At 53.4% G+C, this 25,772-nt stretch overlaps 1 protein-coding gene across 8 annotated transcripts in view; it reads right to left on the bottom strand.

The window, feature by feature from the left end:
- Positions 1-25,772, bottom strand: part of APBA2 (amyloid beta precursor protein binding family A member 2) — a 226,444-nt gene that overhangs the window by 56,075 nt on the left and 144,597 nt on the right. For all 8 annotated transcript variants that reach the window (XM_089311183.1, XM_070053530.2, XM_089311184.1 and 5 more), the window contains one exon: positions 6,604-7,582. In XM_089311183.1, coding sequence (XP_089167309.1) covers positions 6,604-7,542 — 939 coding nt within the window. In that variant the 5' untranslated portion in view covers positions 7,543-7,582. The remainder of the gene's footprint in view (positions 1-6,603; positions 7,583-25,772) is intronic.

The raw sequence follows: 25,772 nt of genomic DNA on the forward strand, positions 1-25,772 counted from the left end.
TTATGAAAAAACAAAACACACACTGCGTTTGCCAACCTAAAGGGTGGAGCTCTTCCACACAGCTGTCATGAAAATCTGGTATCTTCCATCATGATCCTCGAGGTCCTGCCCAGAGATGCCTACAGCCTAGGATACCCCCAAGGTCCACAGGAGTAAGTCTCTAAAGAAAGAATTCCGGGGGGCTGGCATTGCAGATGAAGCAGCTGCCTATGACGCCAGCATCCCCTACGGGCGCCAGTTTCTGTCTCAGCTGCTCTGATCTAGCTCCCTGCTAATGGCCTGAGAAAGCAGCGGAAGATGGCCCAGGTGGTGGGGCCCCTACCACCCATATGGGAGACCCAGATGAAGCTCCTGGCTCCTGGCTCCAGCCTGGTCCAGGCCTGGCCATTGCAGCCATCTGGGGAGTGAATTCCAGTGGATAGAAGTGCATGCCTGCTCACTCGCTCTAATTCTGATTTTTAAAATAAATTAAAAAAAAAAAAGAAAGAAAGACGGAATTCCAGGCTCAGGGCAGGCCTCTGTGGAGAACCTTATCCCACAACAGATGTCTTGGGGAACAGGTGAGGTAGGGGGGACCTCCAAAACTGTCCGGCCAGCTCTTGCCAAACCCACCTGCCCAGCAGACCCAGCAAAGGCACCCGAACTACAGCCAGTCCAGAGCCAGGCTCTTGGGTGCTGACACACGTGCCCTTACCGTGCACCCCAGCAGTCACATGAACACCCTGTGCCAGTACCGATCATCCAACCACACTCCTCCGGGGCTACGTGCATGGCTTGCCAGGTCCACAAAGCTCACTCCCGGGGGCCATGAGACCAGCACCCCCAGCTCTCCAGCTGGGGCCCTCGCTCCACCCTCAGGATTCACGGCCAGAAGACCAGAGGTAGACACGGAAATGCTGGCTCCATCAGGTCATTCAATATGAGCCTGGCTGGACCAATTCATGTACGCTTACATCACTACAAGTAAAAAAAATAACAATAGCCAGTATTTCACATCAACAGAGCTCATTAAAGTGAAGAAAAACGCCACATGAACAATCTCTACGTGGTTGGTTTGAATGGAGCCTTCATACAGCCAGGATTTATCAGCACCTACGGCCGGGACGATCCTATAGACCGGCGCCATGACACACTGAAGACCGCAGAGCACGCCAACCTCCAGTTCCAAGGAAACGACAACAGAGAAGAGATTACGGTTATTCGGGAGGGACACCTCCTTCACTCGCAGCCAGCTCACGTGTGGGCTGTGCAGAGGAGACATTACATCCAGAGAGTGCACAGTGCACAGGCTATCGGCATGAGCTTCAGCCTGGCCTGGTCTGTCTGGCCCTGGTAAGCTGTGGAACCATGAGTGAGATGCTCAGTCCATGTGTGTCCCAACTGCCTCATCTGTAACCTGGGAAGAGCCCCAGATCCTAACTCCTTGGGTTGTTCTAGGAGTCACTGAGCTCAACGTGTAAGCCCTGCTCATGGTGCGGCAGTCAACACCGAAGCCGCTGCCACCCCAAGACCGTCCGCAAATGACATAACCCGAAACACCAAACCCAAACAAGCCAAGGGCCCTGGTGGTGACAAAGATGGCAATCTTTCCATCCATCAGTACTCTGGTTGGACGCCTGGTCATCCTGGAACTGAGCCATGTCAGGAGGGTCTTAAAAGGTCCTGGGTCCCAGCCTCCTGCCCCTCGGATCTGAGAGTGGGGTTAGTGATCTCCCATGGGCCCTACAAGTCGGGAGAAGAACCCTGAGGATAACGCTGGCCCAGCAGGGCTGCAGTCCCTGCAGAGTGCATCTGAGTTGCTGCCACTTATACACAAGCAACGGGTTGACCCAAGACTGAGAAAGCGTTGTGGCAGTTCCCCAAACACTCGATCCGTCTCACCCCAGGAGCTACCTCCTGACTCGCTGTTGTGCACGCTGACTTACGGCAGTCATGGGGTTCGGCTCCTGTGAGCTTCCAGTCGTATTTTTGTCAACTGTTCAACACAGAACCTTGTGTGATGGATATTTCTATGTAAAGACATCCTAGGCCGTCTATTTCTCATGATAATTGATTACATGCAGTATTTCTCCCAACCCTACATCAAGAGACTATCAATTTCTTGGGCTTTCTGCTCATCCACTGTGCTTTGTAAACATCACTCATCATCCAACGGATCTGCAGATTTAACCACGTTTCCGTAACTTCTTCTCACACCACAAATGTTACATTAGCACTTCCCAGAGCAGTCTCACATATGGATTGGCAAATTTCCTCTTCCTTTCTCTGGACGTTCTCTCTGGTGGGTTCATTAACACTGAACTCACGGCCAACTGCACGAGCTCAGGCCTGAATGGAGCCCGCCTAACAACGCTGATTTTCTCCACCAGGCAAATCCCAAGCTTCTAGCACTTGGGAACAAGAAGCCTCGGCACCCCACGTGGGGGTGATTTTATCACTGCCACCACCAATCAACAAAAACCACAGCAATGCAAAAATAGGGCCCCCTGTGGGCCGTGAAGAGCTTGCAAGCTGAGAGCAGTGACAGAGGGCAGCCTTGCTCGTGCAAGTTAGGGGATCACACTTCCTCCCCTTGCCCATGTCCACAGATGACCGTGACAGTGCCGTGAGGATGGATTTCAAGGTTACAATGAGGACCAAAGTGTGCTTTGTTTGCAGAAGAGGCTGCTTGGGGAATCCTGACCTGGGTCTCCCCAGACACGTAATTCATCTCTTTGCTGCAAAAACTCTACAGTGGAAGTCTGTGTTATTGTTTATAACTTTCCAATTTGCTTCAATAAACATGCATTGCTTTGAAAAACCTTTCTTTTAACTTTTACTACAAAATATTCAGAGATCACCTCTGTTCCCCACCTGTTTTCTATGGCTTTAGGAATTCTACTTTGTTCGTGTCTCTCACATCATCCCCTTGCCCCAGTGCAGGCCTCTTGGTCTCATCGGAGACCCAGGCAGGAGGTCCACCTGCAGGGGGGGTCTTCTCAGGAGACACCACGTCCCACAGCACACGAGGGCTCCAGAGCCCAGCATTCCAAACAGAGTGAACCACTTTCATATCAGCCAGACCAAGAATAACGTCCTCTGTGGGTTCACCACTGTGTCTCGGAAGAAGGAACCATCCAATTAAACCTGTGTACTGTGCTGCCCTGTGGGACAGCACGTAAGCTACCACTTGCAATGCCAGCATCCCATGTCGGGGTGCCAGTTGCAACTGCTTCCAATCCAGCTCCCTGCTAACGTGCCTAGGAAAGCCGCAGATGATGCTCAAGGACTTGAGGCCCCGTCATCCACGTGGGAGACCAGGATGAAGTTCCTGGCCCCTGGCTCTGACCTGGCTGCTGTAGCCACTTAGAGAGTGAACCAACAGATGGAAGATGTGTGTGTGTATGTGTGTGTGTGGTGTATCTCTCTCTGTGTTGCTCTTTCAAATAAATAAATCTTTTTTTAAAAGGTCCCTTGGTATCCAAAGGAGGTGAAAGAGTGATAAATAAGTCATCAACATCTTAATGACATCACAGAGATGATGGTATGACCAAAATTGAGAAAATACCCACGGCAAATAGTGTTCAAGTGAGGGGCCTGTGCCGTGGCGCAGTAGATTAATCCTCTGCCTGTGGTCCTGGCATCCCATATGGGCACCGGTTCTAGTTGCAGCCGCTGTGCTTCCAATCCAGCCCTCTGCTATGGCCTGGGAAAGCAGTGGAAGATGGGCCAAGTCCTTGGGACCCTGCACCCATGTGGGAGACCTGGAAGAAGCTCCTGGCTCCTGGCTTCAGATGGGCCCAGCTCCAGCCATTGCAGCCATTTGGGGAGTGAACCAGCGGGTGGAAGATCTTTCTCTCTGTCTCTCACCTTCTCACCGTCTGTAACTCTACCTCTCAAATAAATAAAATCTTTTTTAAAAAGTGTAAAAGTGCTCCCATGAAACAAAAATGCCTTCAAATGCCAAAAGATAAAGGGCATGAATCAGACAACCCTAAAAGAAGAACAACAATTGGACACGGCGATCACCGGGAAGTGGTCAACACTGACAGACAGCCTGGGGATTTAAAGAAGGAAAACACAGTTTACTCAAAGACAACCACACCAGCAAGACAACCAACCATACAGAAGAAAATGCCCTCCACTCCCTGCAGGCCCAGGGAGTGGAGATGAATACATCAGACAGCATGTGGCCCAAATGGAACATTAAAACGGTAAATAAATAAATAATTACAAAAACCATACAGCACCCAGGGAAATGCTTTCAACTCATCAGATGGCAAAAGCTGGGTGGCAAAGTTGCGCCTGCATTGACGCCCAGGGCTTGAGTGCGAGAGGGATCCCCGCTGGTGAGCACAGCCAGCCCGGCAGGCTGGCGGGAGTGCACGTTCCACATTCTGCCTCCGACCCGACTGTGCCGCGAGCCCTGGTGCAAGGACTACAGACGCGCCGCCCGTGCTCTGAAAACTGGCGGCTTCGCTCTTCGGGCTGTGCGCTGGGCAGAAGAGGAGAGAGGGACGCCGGCAGCTTCCCCCGACACAGGCTTTCTAAGCGCTGCTGCTCACACATCAGTGTGGCGTCCTGTTGGAAGGCAGACTTGGAATCTGCAGTTCCTGAGGGGGGCTCCCCAGTGACGCCAGTGCTGCTAGGCTGGGCCACACCTTAACAAGTGACACCTAAAGCATGCAGGTGGCCGATGTCGCCCTTTGTCCCTACAGAGTTCACTGTAGCCTGCACTCTAGGCAGTGCCACACTAACTGTGCAGAAGGAACTGGGATCAGAGAGGTCGTTGTGCAGCTCAGCGGCTCCCTGTGCGCCTGCTCAAGGCCAAGCCTACGTCCTCTGGGGAACGGGATCCTTCTAGGCTGTGGATCCAAACCCAGCTCCCCCAGATTTCCCGGTGTGCTTCCTTCACAAAGAACCTTGCTTTCAAGATGATGGCTGTCTCCAGTGGCTCCCTCCGGTCAAGTTTCAAAGAGCTCCTCGCGGGAAGTGGGCTGTGGGGTCTGCAGACTATGAAGACCCCGCCCACACAAGCCAGGCCCCGTGGAGTCCCCAGAAGGAGCGCCCAGGCCCATTCATCAGGACCTTGGTCAGCCCCGAGCTGGGCCCTGCTGGGTTCTGCACTTGATGGAACTCACTTGTGAGCAGACGAACAAGTGTAAACACACGGGCATCCACCAGCTTCCACGTCCTGGAGAAGAATCGGCTTCAGTGAGCTGTTCTCCAGTGTCTCAGACGAGAGAGCTTGCTTCAAGGCCTCGCTGTGCTCAGGGAGACAGACTGCCTGCCTTTCCAGTCTATGCAGACCTCCTGGTCTCTGCAATGCTCAGCACATCCCCACCTCCACCTGCCCTCTCAAGCAGCCACCACCACGCCTTCCCTCCCCCCCCCCCCACTCCTTCATCCCACAAAGGCCGTGGGAGCATCTGGTCACCCAAGCACAAAACCAGCAAAACAAATGGTGAGATGGGGTCCAGCGTGCACCTTCTCTGGCCCACACCAACCCCTATGGCTGTATTGCCATGGCTAGGGAGCCAGGCCGGGCACCACCAAAGACAGAGGAAAGATGATGACAGCTCCGGCCTGAAGCCCAGACCCAGGGCCCAGAGTCGCCTGCCGGGAAGAGGGGGGTGCCTCCCTGCCCACCATCAGCACGGCAGCAGTGCCCGTGCACCCCCCCACCCCCCCCGCTACAGGCTGAGCGGCTGTGAGTGACAGGCACACCCAACAGGGAAGGCCACTTCTGCTGAATGATCTTAAGAGCAAGTGGCGTCAAGACGCGAGTGCCAGGAATCCACAGCCAGAGATTTACATTCCGAACACAAACGCTAATTATATATGTATTTTCTAACTCATGAACTCTTCTGGGGGGAAAAAGGAATAATTAAGGCTTTAACAAACATGAAAACAGTCCAGGAATTGGCCAAATACAATCCCAATAATCACATCTTTGTATACTCTCGGTGGGTCCTGTGTTTCTTTTCCCTCTCTTTGGGAAAGGCAGCTTTTCAAGTGTTTATTATAATGCACGTTTGCTTCGCTGTAATTAAGAGAAAATACAGTTACGTTCTAATCCATTGCCCTCATTAGCATGCGATTCTTCTCCAAGACTCTGTCAAACCTTCAAATAACGATTTTCAGTGTGGTGATTTCACAGCTAATAGTCCGCCAGGCCAAATCCCTGGCTTTCAGAAACCCTCCTGGGTGCGGGAACCGCTGTGGAAGGCACTCAGGCTGCCGCCGGCCCATGGGCACCCAGGGTGTGCACAGTCAGGCGGATGTGACCACCCACGCCCCGTCCACACCCTGCCACTTGTGTCACAGGGCACTCCCCGTCCCACGAGTAGTGGAAACCCATGGCACTGAGGGTGGGGGCAGGGGTGCCATCTGCTGCCCAGCACCCCTCGACCTCTGGACCTGAGCGGGAGCTTACGAGTGGCCGGGTCGTCCACACAATGCGCCCACGTCTCAGCAGTGAAGCATCCAGCTTGTGACCTGAATGGAAGTTAGCCCGGGCGCTCCCAGCCCTGTCACCAGCTTGGCCTTGGCTATGGCAACACCCCAAAGACGCACCAACCCCCAGGTCCCTGTGCCCCCTTCCCTGGGGCAGCAGAATCCTACCTGCTCTTGGGGCCACTTCGGCCTCTCCTCTGGGGTCCTAGTCTTGTTCTTGAAGCCTCTCTGGGGGTCCCCGGAGAGCTTGGCCTCAGGAGGGAGGTTCAGCGACTTGGGCCTCGCCTCGTGCCTGTTGGGGCCACGGCCGGCCTCGCCAGGCGGGCAGGCCTCCGTGGAGTCCCCGGGCCCTGGCTCCGGTGCGTGCTCCGGGCTGGCCTCACTGGCACTGGCAATGCTGGTCATGCTCAGGCTCATCTTGATCTCAGCCACGATCTGGTCGATGTCCTCCTCCTGGTCCTCCAGGTCCCCGTCCCCACGGCGCAGGCGGTAAGGGGAGGCGCCGCCCGCGTTGCCGTTGGCCTCTGTGGGGTAGTAGTCCTGGTAGCCCTCCTTGCCGGGACAATAGAGGCCGGCGTCCTCCTGGTCGTGGGCCTCCAGGACAGAGGGCTCGTCCTCCGGGATGGACAGGTGGCCATCAGGGTAGCCCTGGCTGCCTTCGGCCCCGTGGCCCAGGGCGTGCGGGCCGGCCGAGTCCGTCCACTCCTCCACCGCCTCCTGGCACTCGTCCGTGTCCACGGGCGGAGCACTGTGGGCCAGGTACTCCTCGCCGTTGCAGTCCATACCCTCCAGGTAGCTGTCGTCCTCAGGGCAGTAGCGGATGTAGTAGGTGACGCCCTCCTCCTCCTCCGGGAGGCCCTCGTCATAGTCCTCCTCCTCCGAGGTGTTGTTCACGTACTCGGAGCTCGAGTCCCCGTCGGGGCTGTGGCTGTGGCACTCCTGCTCCTCAGGCTGCAGCGCAGCCACCTCCAGGCCCTTGGGCTCATAGCCTTCCAGGGGCAGCTCCGTGTCCTCAACCTCCGGCTCCTGGCTGTGGGGGACGGGGCCCGGCCTGGCCCTGTGGTCCAACATGCTGCTGGCGGTGCTCTGGCGCTTCCGGTGGGCCATGGCGGACGCTCACGCGGCCATCATCCCCTGGAGGCAGCCACTGTGGGGAGGAGAGGCACAGAGAGCAGAGTCAGACCCCAGGAAGCACCGTCAACCCCAGCAGCACACGGCCGCTTCCCCCGCTGGCCACCAGCTTTGCGTGGAGCCGCACGTGAGCAACACTGCTGCAGCCTGGGCCTCCCCACGCCATCAGACTCGCCGGCCAGAACGAGGTGTGCTGGTGCCAGGGAGAGCGGGGGGCAGGCAGACAAGGCTGGCCACGCACCAGCACGCCTGCGTCTGCCCCGGAACCCACCGGCTCCCTCCTGACTCCTGCCCTCGATGCCCCAGACAGAGGGTCCCACAGTCAGGCCATTTGCTCTGAAAGAGACAAAGCAGCATTCAGGCAGAAGGCGCAGTGAAGACCCACGAGGAGGGGCCCCAAATCCCCCAGGTGACACCCGTGCTCCATGACACGGGTATGGGCACGTGGAGGTGCCACATGACACCCCCAGTGTGTACAATCATCACGTGACGACTTTAAAAAAATTAAATAGATAAAGTGCAGTAAGGAGGTGGACAGGAAGGCTACTGTCTATATTTTCCATCTTCAAGCACTGTTCAGACTTTGTATCTTACGGGATCTATTACTTTCATAATGAATTTTAAAGACAGTTGGATAGTAAGTCACGATAACCAAGTCTGCCCCCAACAGGCCTGTCCCACCCCGCCCCCCTCCTCACCCCAAACCCAGCAGCGCTCACCAGGGCCCTGAATGTGCAGGAGGTGACCTGGCAGAGCCCCCAGGACAGCAGCTCAGCTCGGGCTTGGGAGGAGGCTGCTGCCTGGCCCAGGGGAGGAGATGGGCCTGTGGGCATGGCCCCAGCTTGCAGCGCAGGCCTCACGGCACCCAGGGGTCCAGAAAAGACCTTGTGGATGCAGGACTCTGTACGCAGGGTCACTGGGTAGAAGAGCTGGAGGAAGGGGACCATTCTCTCAAGGGGAGCAAGCAGCCGGGGCAAGCAAGGGCGCAGCAGGTGCTGGGAGGTTGGCTTCGTGCTCCATTTCTCCAGCTGCATGGCTACTCAGATGCTTGCCATACTCTCTAAATCACACCTTCACGTTACACATACTTATGCATTTTTAAGCCTTGTTCTAGAAATCTCATTGAGAAATAAGAGCTTGAAGCTGGCACCATGGCATAGTGAGCGAAGCCTCCACCTGTGACGCCAGCATCTCATATAGGCATCAGTTCAAGTCCTGGCTGCTCCACTTCTGATCCAGCTCTCTGCTATGGCCTGGGAAAGCAGTGGAAGATGACCCAAGTGCTTGGGCCCCTGCACCCATGTGGGAGACTCAGAGGAAGCTCCTGGCTCCTGATCAGCTCAGCTCTGGCCATTGTGGCCATTTGGGGAATGAACCAGTGGATGGAAGACCTCACTCTGTCTCTCTTGCTCTCACTCTCTCATTCTGCCCTGAAATAGAGAGAGAGAGAGAGAGAGAAGGAAGGAAGAACGGACTGACGGATGGACTTAACAATGCTTATGACCCCACATTTACATTTTGGGTTATGTCTATTTTACTACAATTTTTAAACATCAGAATTAAAAGAGACACAGGTGCTTAGCAGGGAGGAGGAATGAGAAACAGCAGCTCAGTGAGTACTGGGGTGGCAGCGGGCACGGGGGTGGACAGGAGTGATCCTGCCATGGTCACTGCCCAGACGCCAGGCCCACCTCACTGTACATCCTCTTCCTGGCACCCTCTCCCCAGGGAGCTCATAAACCACAAAGTTTTGCGTCCTGTGTCCCGCAGAGCACCCAGCACAGCCCCAGTCACAGCCCACCCCGAGACGGGCATGGTCACACCACGAGCACCCCCAGAACAGCTGAGAAGGGGACAATTCTTCCATGCAGCCCGGGCACGCGGTGTGAGCACAGTGACTGACGGAGCCACCTGCTTCCAGTGCGTGAGTTAAAGGGCACGGACGCTGCCTGTCCACGCAGCTTGTGCTAGAACTCGGAGAGCCTCGCGGCGTGTGCCCAGAGTGGCCCACGACGTTGCACATCCCACGCCAGGAAGGACCCTGCAGGCTCTGAATGACCCGAAACCCTGAAACTGGCAGGATGATTCCAAAGAGCCGTTCCCAGCTCCATGCTCCAGATTCTCATGGGAGGGGCCATCTTCCCTGGAAGCAAGCAAATCTGGACACTAGCTGGAATCCTTCATTCTTTACATTCACATATTCACCCCGACTGAGAGGCGTACAATATAAGGTATGGAGTAGCTTACCTTTCCCCCAAATAGTTGGCCCAGTGGTTTTTACACTTTGCTGCCTATTAAATAGGCTAAAGCCCAGGGCATACCTCATGCCAATAAAACTAGAAAGCTCCAGGTGGGAGCCAGGCATCGGTGGGTATAAAGATGGCCCAGGCGACTCCGACGGGCAGCAAAGTGTAGACATCACTAGTTTCCTGGATATCCCGCTACCCTGCAAAGAACAGACTGAGAGCCCCGCGTCCCAGGATGGCTGGTCAGAGACTAAACTCGCCCATAAACCTGGCACTGTTTCCAGAAGTTCTAGTCCATCTCACTTCTTCCTGCCCAGAAGCGGTGCCTCACTCTGTCAAGGACTGGATGCTGAAGTAGGTGGTAACACGCGGAAGGCAACGCTCGCCTCCTCACGCCCATCTTCAGCCCTTTCCACTAGTCACACGCTTGTTCTCCCAACATTCCCCTGTGCTGCTGCCAGGGATGGCCCGGGGAAGCCGCTCACACGTCCAGCCCTGGCTCCCTTCACCCACGCACACCCAGGAATCTCGCCCCAATGTTCAAGTCTTCAGTGGCTCTCAAGGGCTTTGTGGCTTTCTTCCCAGCTGTTGACGTGTCCTGTTGTGCTCCTCCTTGGATATATCATGTGGTGGCTGCTCTCAGAGGACTTTCTGTCCCTTCCTTATATGAGGGTCCTTCAAAAACTTTATGGAAAATGGAATTAAAAGGTAAGTTTTGCTGATACAAAAAAAAAAAAAAAAAAACATGAAAACCACCTATTATGAAAAATTCTCTACATAGTCTTAAAAAAGATTTGCAACAAAATAAATTTATCTTTTAAATCCATTCTTCCATGATCTTTTGAAGCATTCTCATGTTCACCTCTTATTGTTGAGGTACAGAAAAAAAAATACAGGGGCTGGCATTGTGGTGTGGTGGATAAAGCCTTCTCCTGCAATGCTGGCATCCACATGGGTTGGCTCGAGTCCTGGCTGCTTCACTTCTGATCAGACTCCCTGCTATGGCCTGGGAAAGCAGAAGAAGATGGCACAAGTACTTGGGCCCCTGGACCCACGTGGGAGACCCAAAAGAAGCTCCTGGCTCCTGGCTTCAGCCTGGCCTAGCCTTGGCCATTACAGCCATTTGTGGAATGAACCAGTGGATAGAAGATCTCTCTCTCTCCCTCTTCCTCCCTCCTTCCTTCTCTCTATCTTTGCCTTTCAAATAAATAATCTTTAAAGAAAAGCAGCAGCAGAAGATGGCCCAAATGTTTGGCTCCCTGCCACCCACAGAGGAGACCCGGATGAAGCTCCTGGCTCCCGGCTTCAGCCTGGTGCAGCCCTGGCTGTTGCAGCCATCTGGGGAATGAGTCAGCGGGTGGAAGATACTCTCTCTCTGTCTCTCTGTTTCTCTCTCCCTCTCCCTCTGTAACTCTTACAAGTAAATAAACACATCTTAAGAAAGAAAAGAAAAAGTATGCTAATCTGGTAAACATTCACCTATGGAACTATTCTTAAGCCCTCATGGTTTCTGGTTGATGATGTTGATACCTCCTTCGGATAGTCACGACTTTGCTTCTCCCTTCTGGCAGGTGGCCCTCTTCTGACCGCTTGCCCTGCATGTCCCTGGCCAGTAAAGGAACTAGGACGCTAAGACACATTCTGGACATAGGCTTCACTGTCCTGAAGATGCTTCTGTTCTACTGGGCTGCACCAGGTGGAGACGAGGGAGACACCCAAAAACCCAGCGATCACAAAAACACATTCTGTGGTACAGCAAGGTGAACCAAATTGGCAACCACATGTCACACACCTCAATACAGTTAAGAGATGCTGAACGGATTCACCGTAAGGAATGATGAAAGTGTCATGTGATACATCTATTAACGACCCATCAAAACATCACAATGCACATCACACATGCAAACAGGGGTAACACGTCAATTTTCAAAAGAAAACCTTTGGAATGCAAAGATATAAAATATGAAAACAATGCTTTAAAATCAAAATTAGAGGCCGGCACTGTGGCATAGCGGGTAAAACTATCACCTGCAGTGCCGGCATCCCATAAGGGTGCTGGTTCAGGTCCCGGCTGCTCCACTTCAGAACCAGCTCTCTGCTATGGCCTGGGAGCAGCAGGAGATGGCCCAAGTCCTCTGGCCACTGCACCCATGTGGGGAACCCAGAGGAGGCTCCTGGCTCCTGGCTTCGGATTGGCACAGCTCCGGCCATTGTGGCCAATTGGGGAGTGAACCAGCAGATGGAAGATCTCTCTCTCTCTCTCTCTCTCTCTGCCTCTCCTTCTCTGTGTAACTCTTTCAAATAAATAAATAAATCTTTTTTAAAAAATCAAAATTAATGCAAAAAAATCTATGATGAACAAAACATCAAAATGTTAAATAAAGACAAGATTGCTATTACTGCTTTTTCCTTTTGCCTGAGGCTGCAATCCAGGTCAGCTAGGCACTATTAATGATGCTTTTCTAAAAAACATTTTCACCATTAAATACAACGCTGGCAGCTGGGAAAAGACAGCTCTGTTCTGGAATTTGACATCACAGACCTTCTGATCTGGCTCTCTTCCCCGTGGATACAAAGAGACAGGGAGCCACAGTGGCCACCAGGAAGGGGCCACGTCTTCAAAGACTCCACAGAATTACATTTAACCTGCTGGGCACTACTGGGCAATGAAGAGGAAATGCCCTCCCATCAAAGGGAGGGCTGAAGGTCCTTGTTTAAATTCAGGCCTCCGTTTACTGGAGGGCCTTGGGAGAGACATTTCATGGAGGGACGGAGCTCCCCGCTTGGGAAATGGAAAATGACCATCCCAGCCTGCAGGACTCGAAGTGGGTTAAATACTGGGACCTCAAAAAGTTCTCGGAAAATGCAATTAAAAGGTAAGTTTATTATGATGGAACAATTGTTTTGAAGATCATGCATACAGAAAGTCTTCAAAAACTTCATGAAAAATACATGTAATGAAAAAAAAGATGCATAAGTTTCAAACCATTCTGCACCAGGGGCCGGTGTCACAGTGCAGCGAGAAAGCTGCCACCTGCACCACCGGCACCCACACGGGCACTGGTCTGAGTCCCGGCTGCTCCCCTGACCCAGCTCCCTGCTAACGGCCTGGGAAAGCCAGAAGACGGCCAAGCACCTGGGCCCCTGCCACCCACGTGGAAGTCCTGGAAGAAGCTCCTGGCTTCAGCCTGGCGCAGTGCTGTTCATTGCAGTCATCTGGGGAGTCAATCAATGCATAGAAGATCTCTCTCTGTCCCTCCCTCTCCGTAACTCTTTCAAAGTAAGAAAAAAATTTAAAAAAAAACCACTTTCTGTTTAGCTTTGTTTTGTTTTGTTTCTCTTCATACTATTAGCAGAACTCCTCTACCTACGGTAGGGCCAGCTATAAGATCACTAAATAAACTATAAGATCACTAATAATAGATCATTGCAAAAATTAAGAATGGGAATCCGAGAAAGAGGGGAGGGAAGGGTTGGAATGTGGGCAGGAGGGAGGGGCAGCCCCACTTTGTTCCTAAATCTATATATGAAATTTATGAAACTTGTATAACTTAAATAAAAAATATAAAAAAAGAATTCTACCTACAAACCATATTGAATCTGCTAAAAACTAATTAAAATTAAAGCAAAAAAAATTTAAAAAGGAAAAAAAAGAGTAACCACATTAAACTAACCAGTGCATACAGCACGTTGAAGAAAGCTTTAAGTTAAATGGTAAGGGAGAGAAAGCCCGATTCAGCGCGTGTCCTACACAGGGAAGAGGCGGATGGGAGGGGCTGCAGCCAGGTGACTCCAACCTTGGCTGTGCACCTCTGCAGACGAATTCGCATCTCAGCGGCACCGCAGAAAGGAGCCAGGCCCTCGTAGGCAGGTAAGAGTTGCTCTCCCAACACAGCAGCTCTCACACAAGGCCCACCTGGAGAGTACCCAGGCTTCATGGCGCAAGATTCTGAGGAAGTGGGCCATAGGCCAGGGCTTTGCCTCTGCCATCAGGGGCCCTAGGACTGCACTCGAAAGCCCCGCCCTTTATAGATGCCTGCCACTCTCTAGTGACTTCCAGCTGCCTGTAGGACGGCACCAACCCCACACCCCCACCCCCAGAAATACAAGGCCCTTCCCTCGATGCTCAGGGAACCACCAAGTTCAGGGCCATCTCTCCCCTCTTCCTGGGGTGGGGCAAGACGACAGCAGGACAAGATGACAGCTCTCATCGACTTCTTCAAGACCCGTCACCTACACTCCTGCCAGCAGGGCAACGGTGGGAGGTCCTGCAGGACCGGGGTTATTCACAGAAGTGCAGACAATTCCTGGACCAGGAGGTGGGGTGTGGCCAGAGAGAGGTGCGGAAGTGCAACGGAGCAGGGCTTCTTTAAAGTAAGCCGTTCTTCTACTGGGTTCCTAACACTGGCTATGGCTTGAACATGTCTCCCCAAGGCTCACGTGTTGCAAATGGAAAACCCCAAAGTCGTATGCCAATCAGATCCTTGGGAGGAAGTGTGGATTTAGACGAGGTGTGAAGAGTGATGGCCCCAGGATGGCCCTAGCGGCTTTACAAGGAGAGGGAGAGAGACGCAGGCTGGCACACCGGCTCGGTCCCGCCACGTGCTGCCCTCTGCCCTCTTACTATGCATCAAAACGGCCCTCGCCAGATTTCGGGGCCGTGTTCTAAGACTTCCTAGGCTCTAGAAGCGCGAGCCAGGTAAGCCTCCCTTCTTCAAAAGCCCAGTCTGTGGCATTCACTGGGACCAAGAGAACACAGACAAAGTCAGCATCCAATTCAGCTCCAGCCCTGTGCGCTCCTGCAAGGCACCAACACGCAACCTTGTGCACGGACGCCCTTGGCAGTGCGAGGGTAAAGGACGCTTTTCCCAGCAATCTCAGCCCACAGGCAACTTTGTCAGGAAGCCCTTCCGTGCCTGCGGGGAGGCCACACATGGCCGCCAAGTCCTGGCTGCCCAGGTTCTGAGAACTCTTGGGCCAACGCCTGGTGGAAAGATGTGCAGTGGCTTCAAGCGCACCCTCCTTCGGGGGCCACAATCGCCACGTGAGGACAGCTGCCCGTGGGAGGGCGTGAGGAGCCAGGAACGTGACTCATCTACCACACAGCAGTCGCCGAGCTGAGTCCTGTACCCAGAAGGCAGCTTCCGAGGGCCCGCTGCTTCCCAGCGAGGAAGCTTCTGATCTGTTTCACGGTGCATTTTTAGTAGGGAACCGAGAGAGGAGCAGGTGCCCACTCGTCACATTCCATCCACAGGCAGCCACTGCTGGAGCCGTGGTCTCTCTCCTCCTGGGCTTTTTTCTGTGCACCTCCTTTGCTTAGCTGAGACCTCCCTGTAAACACGGCAGCTTGCTCTTCTCTTTCAACTTAACACCAGAGGCAGCAGCAATGCACCGCAAGCGTCATTTGAATGGCGGCTGCATCATATTTCCTGGCTGGATAATAATCTGCTAGCGACTGAATGCCTGTATTCTACCCCCAAACTTGTGTGTTGAATCCTAGCCTGCAGTACGATGGCTTTAGAAGGCAGGGACTCGGCGGGGGGGGGGGTGGGGGGGTGGGTGATTGGGTCCTAGGGGTGGTACTCTAATGGACGGGAAGAGTGCCCTTATAAAAGAGGGCCCACTGCCCTTCTCTCTCAGAGCCACCGAGATGCACCCATGTCCCACTGAAGACATGCACCTGCTCTGCTCCTGTCTGTGTGAGGATATGGTGAGAAGGCACCACCATGACCCGGGAAGCAGCCCCCAGCAGCCACAGGGTCCGCCGGCACCTTGACTTCGGACTTCTCAACCTCAGAACCATGAGAAAAAGTCTGCCATGTGTGCCATCTGCCACATCCTCCTACCGAATATAATGCCATAATGCTTTACACTATGAGCATTTTCACTGCTTCCAGGGCCTCCCTCCAGGACCCTTGAAGGGTGTCTTTGCTGCACATGGGAAGCACAGATCCTAGGATGAGTTCAGGATGAATGTGGCCAGGACAGAGTTAACCATCCCTCCCCTAGCCTGGCATGTGTGCAAACATATGGAGGCCCTTTGCCTCTGATTAATCATATTAAAGATAAACCGTTCACAACAGACCATCTGGAAAGCAATTCGGACGTACAGGAGAAGCACAATTACCTGCTACATGTCAAAGAAAATGAGGCCCTGTGTCCAGACCCAATTAATTCCAGAACAGCAAAGAAATCAATAGAAAATGCAGCCCCTGACACGGCGCTCACCACTTGCCTCCTGGAACATCTTAATGAGATGTGGGAAATAAAGGCAGATTGTCGACAGCGCAGAGCTCCTGGGTCCTTAGATTCTAAGTCGCAGCTTCCCTTTGCATGGGAAAACAGCACTAGCTGGCTCTCAGAGAGCTGCGGCACAGCAGGCCAAGAGGAAAGATAGCCATTCACTGACCACAACACCGGCCGGGTGAACCGCATCGCATGAGCTATGGACTCGGCCAAACTGTGGCCGACGCCGACCCTGTCTCCCACTCTGTTCTCGCGTGTTGTAAAGACAACATTCTTTTGTTCCCTGCAAATACAGTTTAGCTGCTTTGATGACACACCATTTGGCTTGAGACAGTCCTGGAGCACGCTTGTTAATCAGCTCAACGGTTCCAGACAAAAGTCACGGAGGAAGCGTTTCGCGTTGAGATCACAGGCAGCCGTGAGTTCTGCAAGGTGGCGAATGCATTAATCTTCTGAAAACCGGGCTGACATGCAACACGGCTGAGCAAGGCCCTGTAACCTGGCTTGCAGTCACAGAGCAGTGTGTTTCCCTTTGAAACATGGCAGGCAAACGGACAAAAATGTGGGCCACACACAAAACCTTTCAAGAATGGAATCCTGCTTCAATCGCTGGTGGCACATCCACAAGACAATTATGTGGGCAACTGAAACAAGAGGTTTCTCATGGGAAATGCATTGCTATGATTTGCTCACCACCAAATAAGGTAGATTAAATGGTGAAAAAAACACATGGAAACATCCCAAGGGTTGCCTTTACATCACGGGACATGGGGTGTGTGCTATGCAGCCCTGTGGGGCCTCAACAGCCACCCTTGATGGGTGACATTCCTGAAGAGGGAAGCAGGTAGGTGTCAGCATCCCTTGGAAGAAGGCTGGGGTGGGGTGGGGACAAATTTCGGGGCTCTCACTAGGCTGGGTAACGACTCTACCACGTCCTCATCCAGAATGAACAGAATAGGATGACCTGGCCCTCACCTCCATTAAAACCCACCCGGTCCAGGGTTCATCCCTTGATGGACAGCACGGCAACAGGGTAACCACGTGAACCTCTGGTGGGCAGGTATCTGCTGTGCTGTCGGGTGCTCTGAAAGTAAGGAGTGAAATGTCCCCCTCAAGGACTTCTGGACACAGCAGCGGTTTCCAGCCTCTGCCTAGTGTGATAGTCCTTGCAGGCCACTGGTGGGGAACTGGGGGTCCAAGAAGGGGGTGAGCCATTCCTGCCACGGACCTTTTTCTCAGCACGCCCGAGGAAAAGGCACAGCTTCTGCACCCACCGAGACTCACGCTCAGAGGTTCGCTGCTAACACACCCTCCTCCAGACCCATGCGTAGAACAGAGGAGATCGGCCGGCCCCAGTCCTGCTGTGTCCACGGTTCTCTGGTCATTTCCAAGTACGTACCTCCCCATGCAGACCTACAAGAAGCTACAGGCTGGGCTGGCTGTGGTGGGTTTGTGGTTGTCTGGAGCTTGGTCCTCATCACTGTGTTGCTGGGAGGGGGAGCCTTTAAAAGGTGGGGCCTGGTGGGAAGTTATCAGGTCACTGCCCTCAGGGGGACTGACAGAAACCCCTCAGGACCTTGGTCAGTTCCTGGGAGCAGGCTGCTCCAAAGGAGCAAGCCTGGCCCCTCCCCAGGCGGCTTCCTGCCCCCACCACGTGGTCTGTCTACACCTACACCTACACACACACACACACACACACACACACACCAGCCCTGAGGTCCATTCGGCTTCCTGCCCCCACCATGTGGTCTGTCTACACCTACACACACACACACACACACACACACACACACACACCAGCCCTGAGGTCCATTCGGCTTCCTGGCCCCACCACGTGGTCTATCTATACCTACACACACACACACACACACACACACACCAGCCCTGAGGTCCATTAGGCTTCCTGCCCCCACTACATGGTCTACACCTACACACACACACACACATACACATAGCCCTGAGGTCCATTCGGCTTCCTGCCCCCACTACATGGTCTGTCTACACCTACACCTACACACACATACACACACACCAGCCCTGAGGTCCATTAGGCTTCCTGCCCCCACTACATGGTCTACACCTACACACACACACACACATACACACAGCCCTGAGGTCCATTCGGCTTCCTGCCCCCACTACATGGTCTGTCTACACCTACACCTACACACACATACACACACACCAGCCCTGAGGTCCATTAGGCTTCCTGGCTCCACCACGTGGTCTGTCTACACCTACACACACACACACACACACACATACACACACACCAGCCCTGAGGTCCATTCGGCTTCCTGCCCCCACCACGTGGTCTGTCTACACACACACACACACACACACACCAGCCCTGAGGTCCATTCGACTTCCTGGCTCCACCACGTGGTCTGTCTACACCTACACACACACACACACACACACACACACCAGCCATGAGGTCCTCACCAGAGTCCAAAACAGTGAGCAGAAGTAAACCTCTTCTCTTCCCCCATACCCGGACAGAGGCATCTGATAACAGCAACAATAAATGGACGCGCATGAGGCCGAACCAGGACTCAGCTCAAAACACACGCGGACCCTCTGCAGCTCAGGGCATGGGCTCGTCTGGAAATGGGATCATTGCAGATGTACCTGGTGAGTGCCCAGCCCGACACGACAGGGTCCTTATAAAAAGAGGGAATCTGGGATACAGACATACCAACAGGGAGAGGCTCCTGCGCTGGCAACAGCCGAGATCTACAAGCGAGGGAAGCCCACAGCTCGCCAGCGAGGCCCCAAAGGGAAGAGGCCGATGGCTCGTCCTGCTGACCCCTGGACCTGGGACCTGCCACCCCTGGATGCTGAGACGAGAGGCTTCTGGGTTGAGGCCACCAGGTTCATGAGCTAACACACCCATAGGACGACCTGTGCATACCAAAGTCAGGAGTCCTTAGGTCCACCTTCAAGGGGGTGCTCCTGCATGTGGCCAGGGGTGTTTCTTTCACCCAGCTACTCAAGCTTCCCTGCTGCTCCATGCAAATGCTTTTAAAAAAAATTATTTATTTGAGAGGTAGAGTTACAGAGAGAAAGAGGGAGAAACAGACAAAGGCCTTCCATCTGCTGGTTCACTCCCAAAATGGACACAACAGCTGGAGCCAAGCTGATCCGAAGCCAGGAGCCAGGAGCTTCCTCTAGGCCTCCCAAGTGGGTGCAGGGGCCCAAGGACTTGGGCCATCCTCTGCTGCTTTCCCAGGTGCATTAGCAGGGAGCTGGATTGGAAGTGGAGCAGCCAGGATCTGAGTCAGTGCCCATACGGATGCTGGCACTGCAGGCAGAGGCTTAGCCTACGGCCCCACAGTGCTGGACCTTAATTTAGCTCTTTCACTTCTCACATCAGCATTTTCTAACTCCCAGCACTCAGACCTTGCAAACACGGTCTTAATTATATGTATTTTTTTTTAACTTGAGGGGGTTACTGACCTAGCACAGAAACAACTGATGGGTGGACACCGACCTTGCAAACTTCAATCCTTGGCTCCAGGAGCTCTCCACGGGAGCCAGAGTTCCACAGCCAATGATGTCGTCTGCAGACAGAGTTGCTTTTATCTATGCCTCTGCGACCTATATGCCCTCCACTTCCGTTCTCCGCCTTCCCGGACCAGCCAGGACTTCCTGGACAGCGTCAGGCAGGAGTGAGGAGAGCCAGGAGGCGGGGAAGCATTCAGTCTGGCTGAGTATGACGCCAGCTGCAAATCTTCGGGAAAAGCACCAGCCGAGCAGGTTTCCTTCTCCTGCTGCCTGCTCGGGGCTGTTCTCTCTCCGGAGCGGATGCTGAATTCCATCAACTGCGTCTCCCCCTCCGGAGACACTCACGTGCTTCTCCTTCCTCCCCCTGCTTAACATGAAGGCTTCACTAACTTCAGGATGTTGAAGCAGCCTGGCTTTCCTGTGCGAACGCTACTCGGTCACGAAGTGTTAGCTTGTTGATATTGCTGGATTTGTCTGTCGGGGACTTGTTACAGCTCCACTCATGGAAGATAATAGTGTGGAATTCCCTTCGCTGGTATTATCCTTCATAAGAGTAACACCGGGCTCACTGACTGAATCTGGAAGTAGTCTTGCTGCGTCTATTTTCTGAAAAATACGATGGAGAACTGGTGCTACGTCTCCCTTAAATGTTTGGTGGAATTTATCAGTGAAGCCATCTGGGGCTGGGGTGTTCGTCTATGGAAGATTTTCATACAATAAATTCTCCATCTTTAATAGAAAAGTCAGGCTCTGGTCCTTGAATGAGTTGTGGTCATTCATTCTGTAAAACAAATTGGTCTTTTTCTTAGAGTAGAGGCGTAGGCTGCCTTGAGACCTCTCTTCTTTTCTAACATGAGAGCCTTAGAAAACCTCTTAATCACTATCTTACCTGCGATCTGGAAGACTTAGTCACTGAGTACAGAAGCCTGGATTCGTAGCTTTTTAATTTTCTTTATAGAAAGGTAAAGATTGCTCCAGCTGTCTTACGGCCGCCACAGTTCCTCATAGAAATCCAGTCACTGGAGTAACTGTTCCCCTATGACAATGTACCATCTCTAACGGGGTCTGCCTATACAATTTGTCCTTTATCTTTGGTTTTCAGCACCTTGATTATGATACGTCCAGGCATCATTTTCTTTTGGTTTATGCTGTTGGGGACCTGTGCTTCTCCAGTCTGTAAATGGGTGTCTTTCAACAAAATTGGATGTTTTCAGGCCCTACTTCTTCAAATACTGCTTTTGCCACACGCTCGTCCTCCTGTCACTAGGGAATCCCAAGGATATAAACGTGAGCGCTCCTGGTCTTGTCCTACGAGGTCCGCTCGGCTTTGCTCGCTTCCTGACGTCATTCTTGTGTCTGCTCAATGAGACTTCTGCTCACTCAGGGCTCACAGATCCCCCCTCCCCACCACCCCTCCCCACCTCCACTGCACCCTGGAGCCCATCCAGTGAAATTTCTATTTCAGATCTGTTATTTTTTTTTTTAACAGGCAGAGTGGACAGTGAGAGAGAGAGACAAAGAGAAAGGTCTTCCTTTGCCGTTGGTTCACCCTCCAATGGCTGCCATGGCCGGCGCTCTGCGGCCGGCGCACCGTGCTGATCCAAAGGCAGGAGCCAGGTGCTTCTCCTGGTCTCCCATGGGGTGCAGGGCCCAAGCACTTGGGCCATCCTCCACTGCACTCCCAGGCCACAGCAGAGAGCTGGCCTGGAAGAGGGGCAACCGGGACAGAATCCAGAGCCCCGACCGGGACTAGAACCCGGTGTGCCGGCGCCACTAGGTGGAGGATTAGCCTAGTGAGCCGCGGCGCCGGCCCCAGATCTGTTTTTCATTCCTAAGGTTTATTTTTCTTTCATTTTCACAGTTTATATTTCTCTGCTGAGAATTTAATTCATTCAAAAATGTCTCCCCCTAGCCTCATGGAATATGGACGTTAACATCACTGCCAATTTTTGGCTAATATACACATCTCGGTCATCTCAGGGTTGACATTTGTTGATTATGCGTTCCCTTGAAGATTGGTATTTTTTTCTTAAAAAAAAAAAAAACAACACATTAATTGATCAACTGGAGAATTGATCAGATTTTCTTACTTCTTCATATGCCAGAAAATTTTGGATTGCATCCCAGGCATTTTTAATATTTATGTTTTGAGACCCAAATGTTACTTTTCACTTGTTTATTTTGTCAGTCAGACCACAAGGTACAGCTCACCTATTTTAGGAGGTGGGTTGAATGCCAGTCCCCCTCTCAAAAGCCTGTGCTGTGCCATTTGTGTCTGCCCCTCGCATGAGCCACATGGGGTGGAGTCTGGGACTTGAGCCATGGCTTGCACCGCCGTTCAGTTCCAAAGCCTGTGTGTCCCAGCACCCAAGTGAGGGATCCCCTTTCCCACATCTCTCCTCGGCAAGATTTCACGCACACTCTCCCGCTCCCAGAGGCTCCTATTTCTGACTCCTCTAGTCACAGGCTTGGGGGTCTCTCAGGGTTGTAGCCTCCCACCCTGATGCATAGTTTTGTGCAACTGGAGCCTCTCTGGGGACAAAGCAACAAGACAGAGAGAAGAGGGGCCAATGCCGTGGTGTAGTGGGTGAAGCCACTGCCTGCAGTGCTGGCATCCCATGTGGACATCAGTCTGAGTCCTGGCTGCTCCCCTGCTGATCCAGCTCTCTGTGCCTGGGAAAGCAGTGGAAGACGCCCAGTGCTTGGGAGAAGCTCCTGACGCCTGGCTTCAGATCAGTCCAGCTCTGGCCATTGTGACCATTTAGGGAGTGAACCAGTGGATGGAAGATCTCTCCCTCTCTCTCTCTCTCTTCCCTCTCTCCCTCTGTCTCTCCGTTACTCTGCCTTTCAAACAAAATAAACAAATCTTTTTTAAAAGTCACATCTTCAAACCTATCTTTACAGAGAGAGAGAGAGAGAGAAGTGAATGAGGACCTCCCTCCAATCTTTATACAACACCCAGCTCCGCCAGGCAGAGAGCTGGACTTGCCCTTGGAACTTCAGGTGCTGCTACTCTGGGTCTAGCTTCAGGCCGGGGCCAGGAGAGGAGAAAGGATCAAAAAGAACAACCCACAGCAATTCCCCTCCTCTCCAGCTCAGTCTTCCGGCCAGAGAAGACCCTCTCAGTCTTTGCTGACCCTGCCTACGATGCTATTGCCCCAGTAAGCAGACACTCAAATGAAAGGAGGAAGCCAAAGGTCTCAGTGCCAACACACAAGCATCTGCACTTTGACCTCCCTCCTGCTGCTGCTCCTTTTTATTCTGTCCAGAGTTTTCTGCCGTAAGCAATACAAGGGATGGGCCAGGCAGCTAACTCCATCCTCACCAACACCACACATACTCCACTGATCTGTGAAATGCACATTAAATTAAAATCTACTTATTTTTGCTCAATTCATCCGGCACATGAACTGCCAATCAGCATTTGGCTCAGCCTGACATCGCCAGCATTTTCATCGGCAGGAAAGGTTGTGTCAGGGGAAAACTCATGACCTCTACCAGTCCCAGGGTCGTGTCAGGGGAAAACTCATGACCTCTACCAGTCCCAGGGTCGTGTCAGGGGAAAACTCATGACCTCTACCAGTCCCAGGGTCGTGTCAGGGGAAAACTCATGACCTCTACCAGTCCCAGGGTCGTGTCAGGGGAAAACTCATGACCTCTACCAGTCCCAGGGTCGTGTCAGGGGAAAACTCATGACCTCTACCAGTCCCAGGGTCCTCAGTCCCAACTGCAGTTAGAATCAACCTGGGGAGTTTTAAAAAACACCAAGTCCTGGGTCGCACCCAGTGCTGTGAGGTCAGAATGTCCGGGTAGGGCTCTGACACCCCTGTTTTGAACTCTCTCAGTGACTCAACACTCAGCCAAAGCTGGGAGGCCTAGAGCTGGATGTAACGAAACAGGAAGAGCCCACGGCTCTTCACAGAGCTCACCCCTGTCTCGCAGGGCTCACGGTTCCCCAGGGGGAAGCTCTGGGCCAGGAGCATGGGACGGAACTGAGCAGGCACGGGAGCCTTGCATTGTGGGAAGGTTGCGAGCAGCCTCTCACCCACCAGCTGCACCTGCAGGCGTCAAGGTCTTGGCTGTGTGTAGAATTAGATGCCACCTTCTTTTTTTTTTTTTTTTTTTTGACAGGCAGAGTGGACAGTAAAAGAGAGACAGAGAGAAAGATCTTCCTTTGCCGTTCGTTCACCCTCCAATGGCTGCTGCGGCTGGCGCAGTGCTTCTCCGCAGCTCCGAAGTGTCCCTCTGAGGCTAGACCAGGGGTGCTGTGGTCACGAGTGCTTGGACAAGAGCTCTGTGGAAAGCTATGGTTCCCCAACGCCCATACAAGACATAAGTCCTGGAGTTCAGAAAGTGGGGGGCAGAGGTTGTTGTCAAAGTACCAAGTGGAGACCACTGCACCAGCTGCCCTGACTGGAGCCCATGGCCCCACAGGGGCTCACCTAGAGGTATCAGCCAGAGCGTGGACCAAGCCCAAGGTGTAAGAGACCAGCACACACGGGGAAGCCCATTCCGTCCTACAGAACAGCCAAGGGACCCAACCATCCTGGCACTGGTGTCTTCTCAGTCCCACAAAGCTCTGGCTGCTCAAGCCCTCTCCCACAGGGGACAACCACAGACCCTCTCTCCTGCATGGCCCCCACCCCAGGCCTGACACAGCCCAGGAGACACCTGCCCATGGCAAATGGCCAAACTGTGGTCTCACAATCATTCAGCCTGCAGCAACTCACCAGGCCTGACCCCTGGAACACTATTTAACTTGATGTCCACTGTGCCTGCCTGCCCTCCTACCCAGTCCATAAGCCAACAGGGGCGGGGAGGGGCTGGGTCTCCTATGTAGGCATTGGTGTCTAGTAAAAGGGGTTCGACAACAGTGGCTGAAAGGGTGCAACTGAAATCCAAAATGCCTAAGCGGAACTCCCCAAATGGGCACATCACAAGATATTCCACCACTTTGTCCAACGATTATCTTCCGAATCTCAGATCTCCTACAGGATGCCGTTAAGTAGCCAGGTTCTCCTGAGTTACGTTCAAGGGTTTTATACACAATTTGTTGACACATGTTGCCCCCCCGGGGAAGTTCAGTGAGGGGTGTGGCAAGAGAGGTGCAGGAGTCACCTGCTGTTCTCACTGCGTCCCACGCCTCCCAGTGGGGTCTTGGGGCCATGGGCGGGGTCACAGCTGGCTCCACTGCACATCTCGGCAGTCTAAGCTTGCAGAGGCGTAGCACCCACAGTCCCGAGAGCTGCTTCCCAGGCCCCCCCCCCCAGCTCAGCAGGGCTGACCCCACCCACCCCCCACCAGCATCCCCACGGCCACTGGAGAGATTCCCTTAAGTCTGCAGACATGTTCCTTCCCCCAGGGAATGGGATTCTGATCCTCCCTGAAGGAGCCACGGTGGCGGGAGAGCCCTTTGTCCCCTAAGTCACAGTCTCTGCCCCTGGAAAGTCTGGGAACGGGAGGGACTTTGGGTACTTTCAAATTCAGGCTCTAGGCCAGTGCCGCGGCTCAATAGGCTAATCCTCCGCCTTGCGGCACCGGCACACTAGGTTCTAGTCCCGGTCGGGGCACCGGATTCTGTCCCGGTTGCTCCTCTTCCTGTCCAGCTCTCTGCTGTGGCCCAGGAGTGCAGTGGAGGATGGCCCAAGTGCTTGGGCCCTGCACCCACATGGGAGACCAGGAGAAGCACCTGGCTCCTGGCTTCAGATCAGCGCAGTGTGCCGGCCACAGCAGCCATTGTGGAAGACCTTTCTCTCTGTCTCTCTCTCTCACTGTCCAATCTGCCTGTCAAAAAAAAAAAAAAAAAAAATCAGGCTCTGACTGTGGTTTTTCAAGACAAGAGTAAAGAATGATATCCCGGCTAATCCTGGGGGTCTATCAGGCCTCAGGGTGGGCAAAGGGAGAGAGGAGTGGCAGGGAGGTGCCAGGTACACAGGGGTGAGCAGCAGGATGGCCTCTGACAAGGACCCAGACACTTCTCCAGCCGCCTGGGGCCCCGCAACCACCCCAGGAAGCAGGGCCATGGTCTGGTGGGAGAGGGGTAGCCAGAGGTGAAGCCTCTGGGCCTTGACTGACAACTGGGAAAATCCCCAGAGCTGCCCTAAACCTGGGTGGGGGGAGGCACTCTAGGGCCAGACTAAGACTAAGGGACTCCTGATTTATTCTGTGAATGGTGAGCTCACTTTAAAGTAATCATAAAACTGTGTG

The sequence above is a fragment of the Oryctolagus cuniculus genome, chromosome 12, assembly GCF_051225735.1.
Source record: "Oryctolagus cuniculus isolate XC-2025 breed Fujian yellow rabbit chromosome 12, ASM5122573v1, whole genome shotgun sequence".
NCBI classification, from domain to species: Eukaryota; Metazoa; Chordata; class Mammalia; order Lagomorpha; family Leporidae; genus Oryctolagus; species Oryctolagus cuniculus.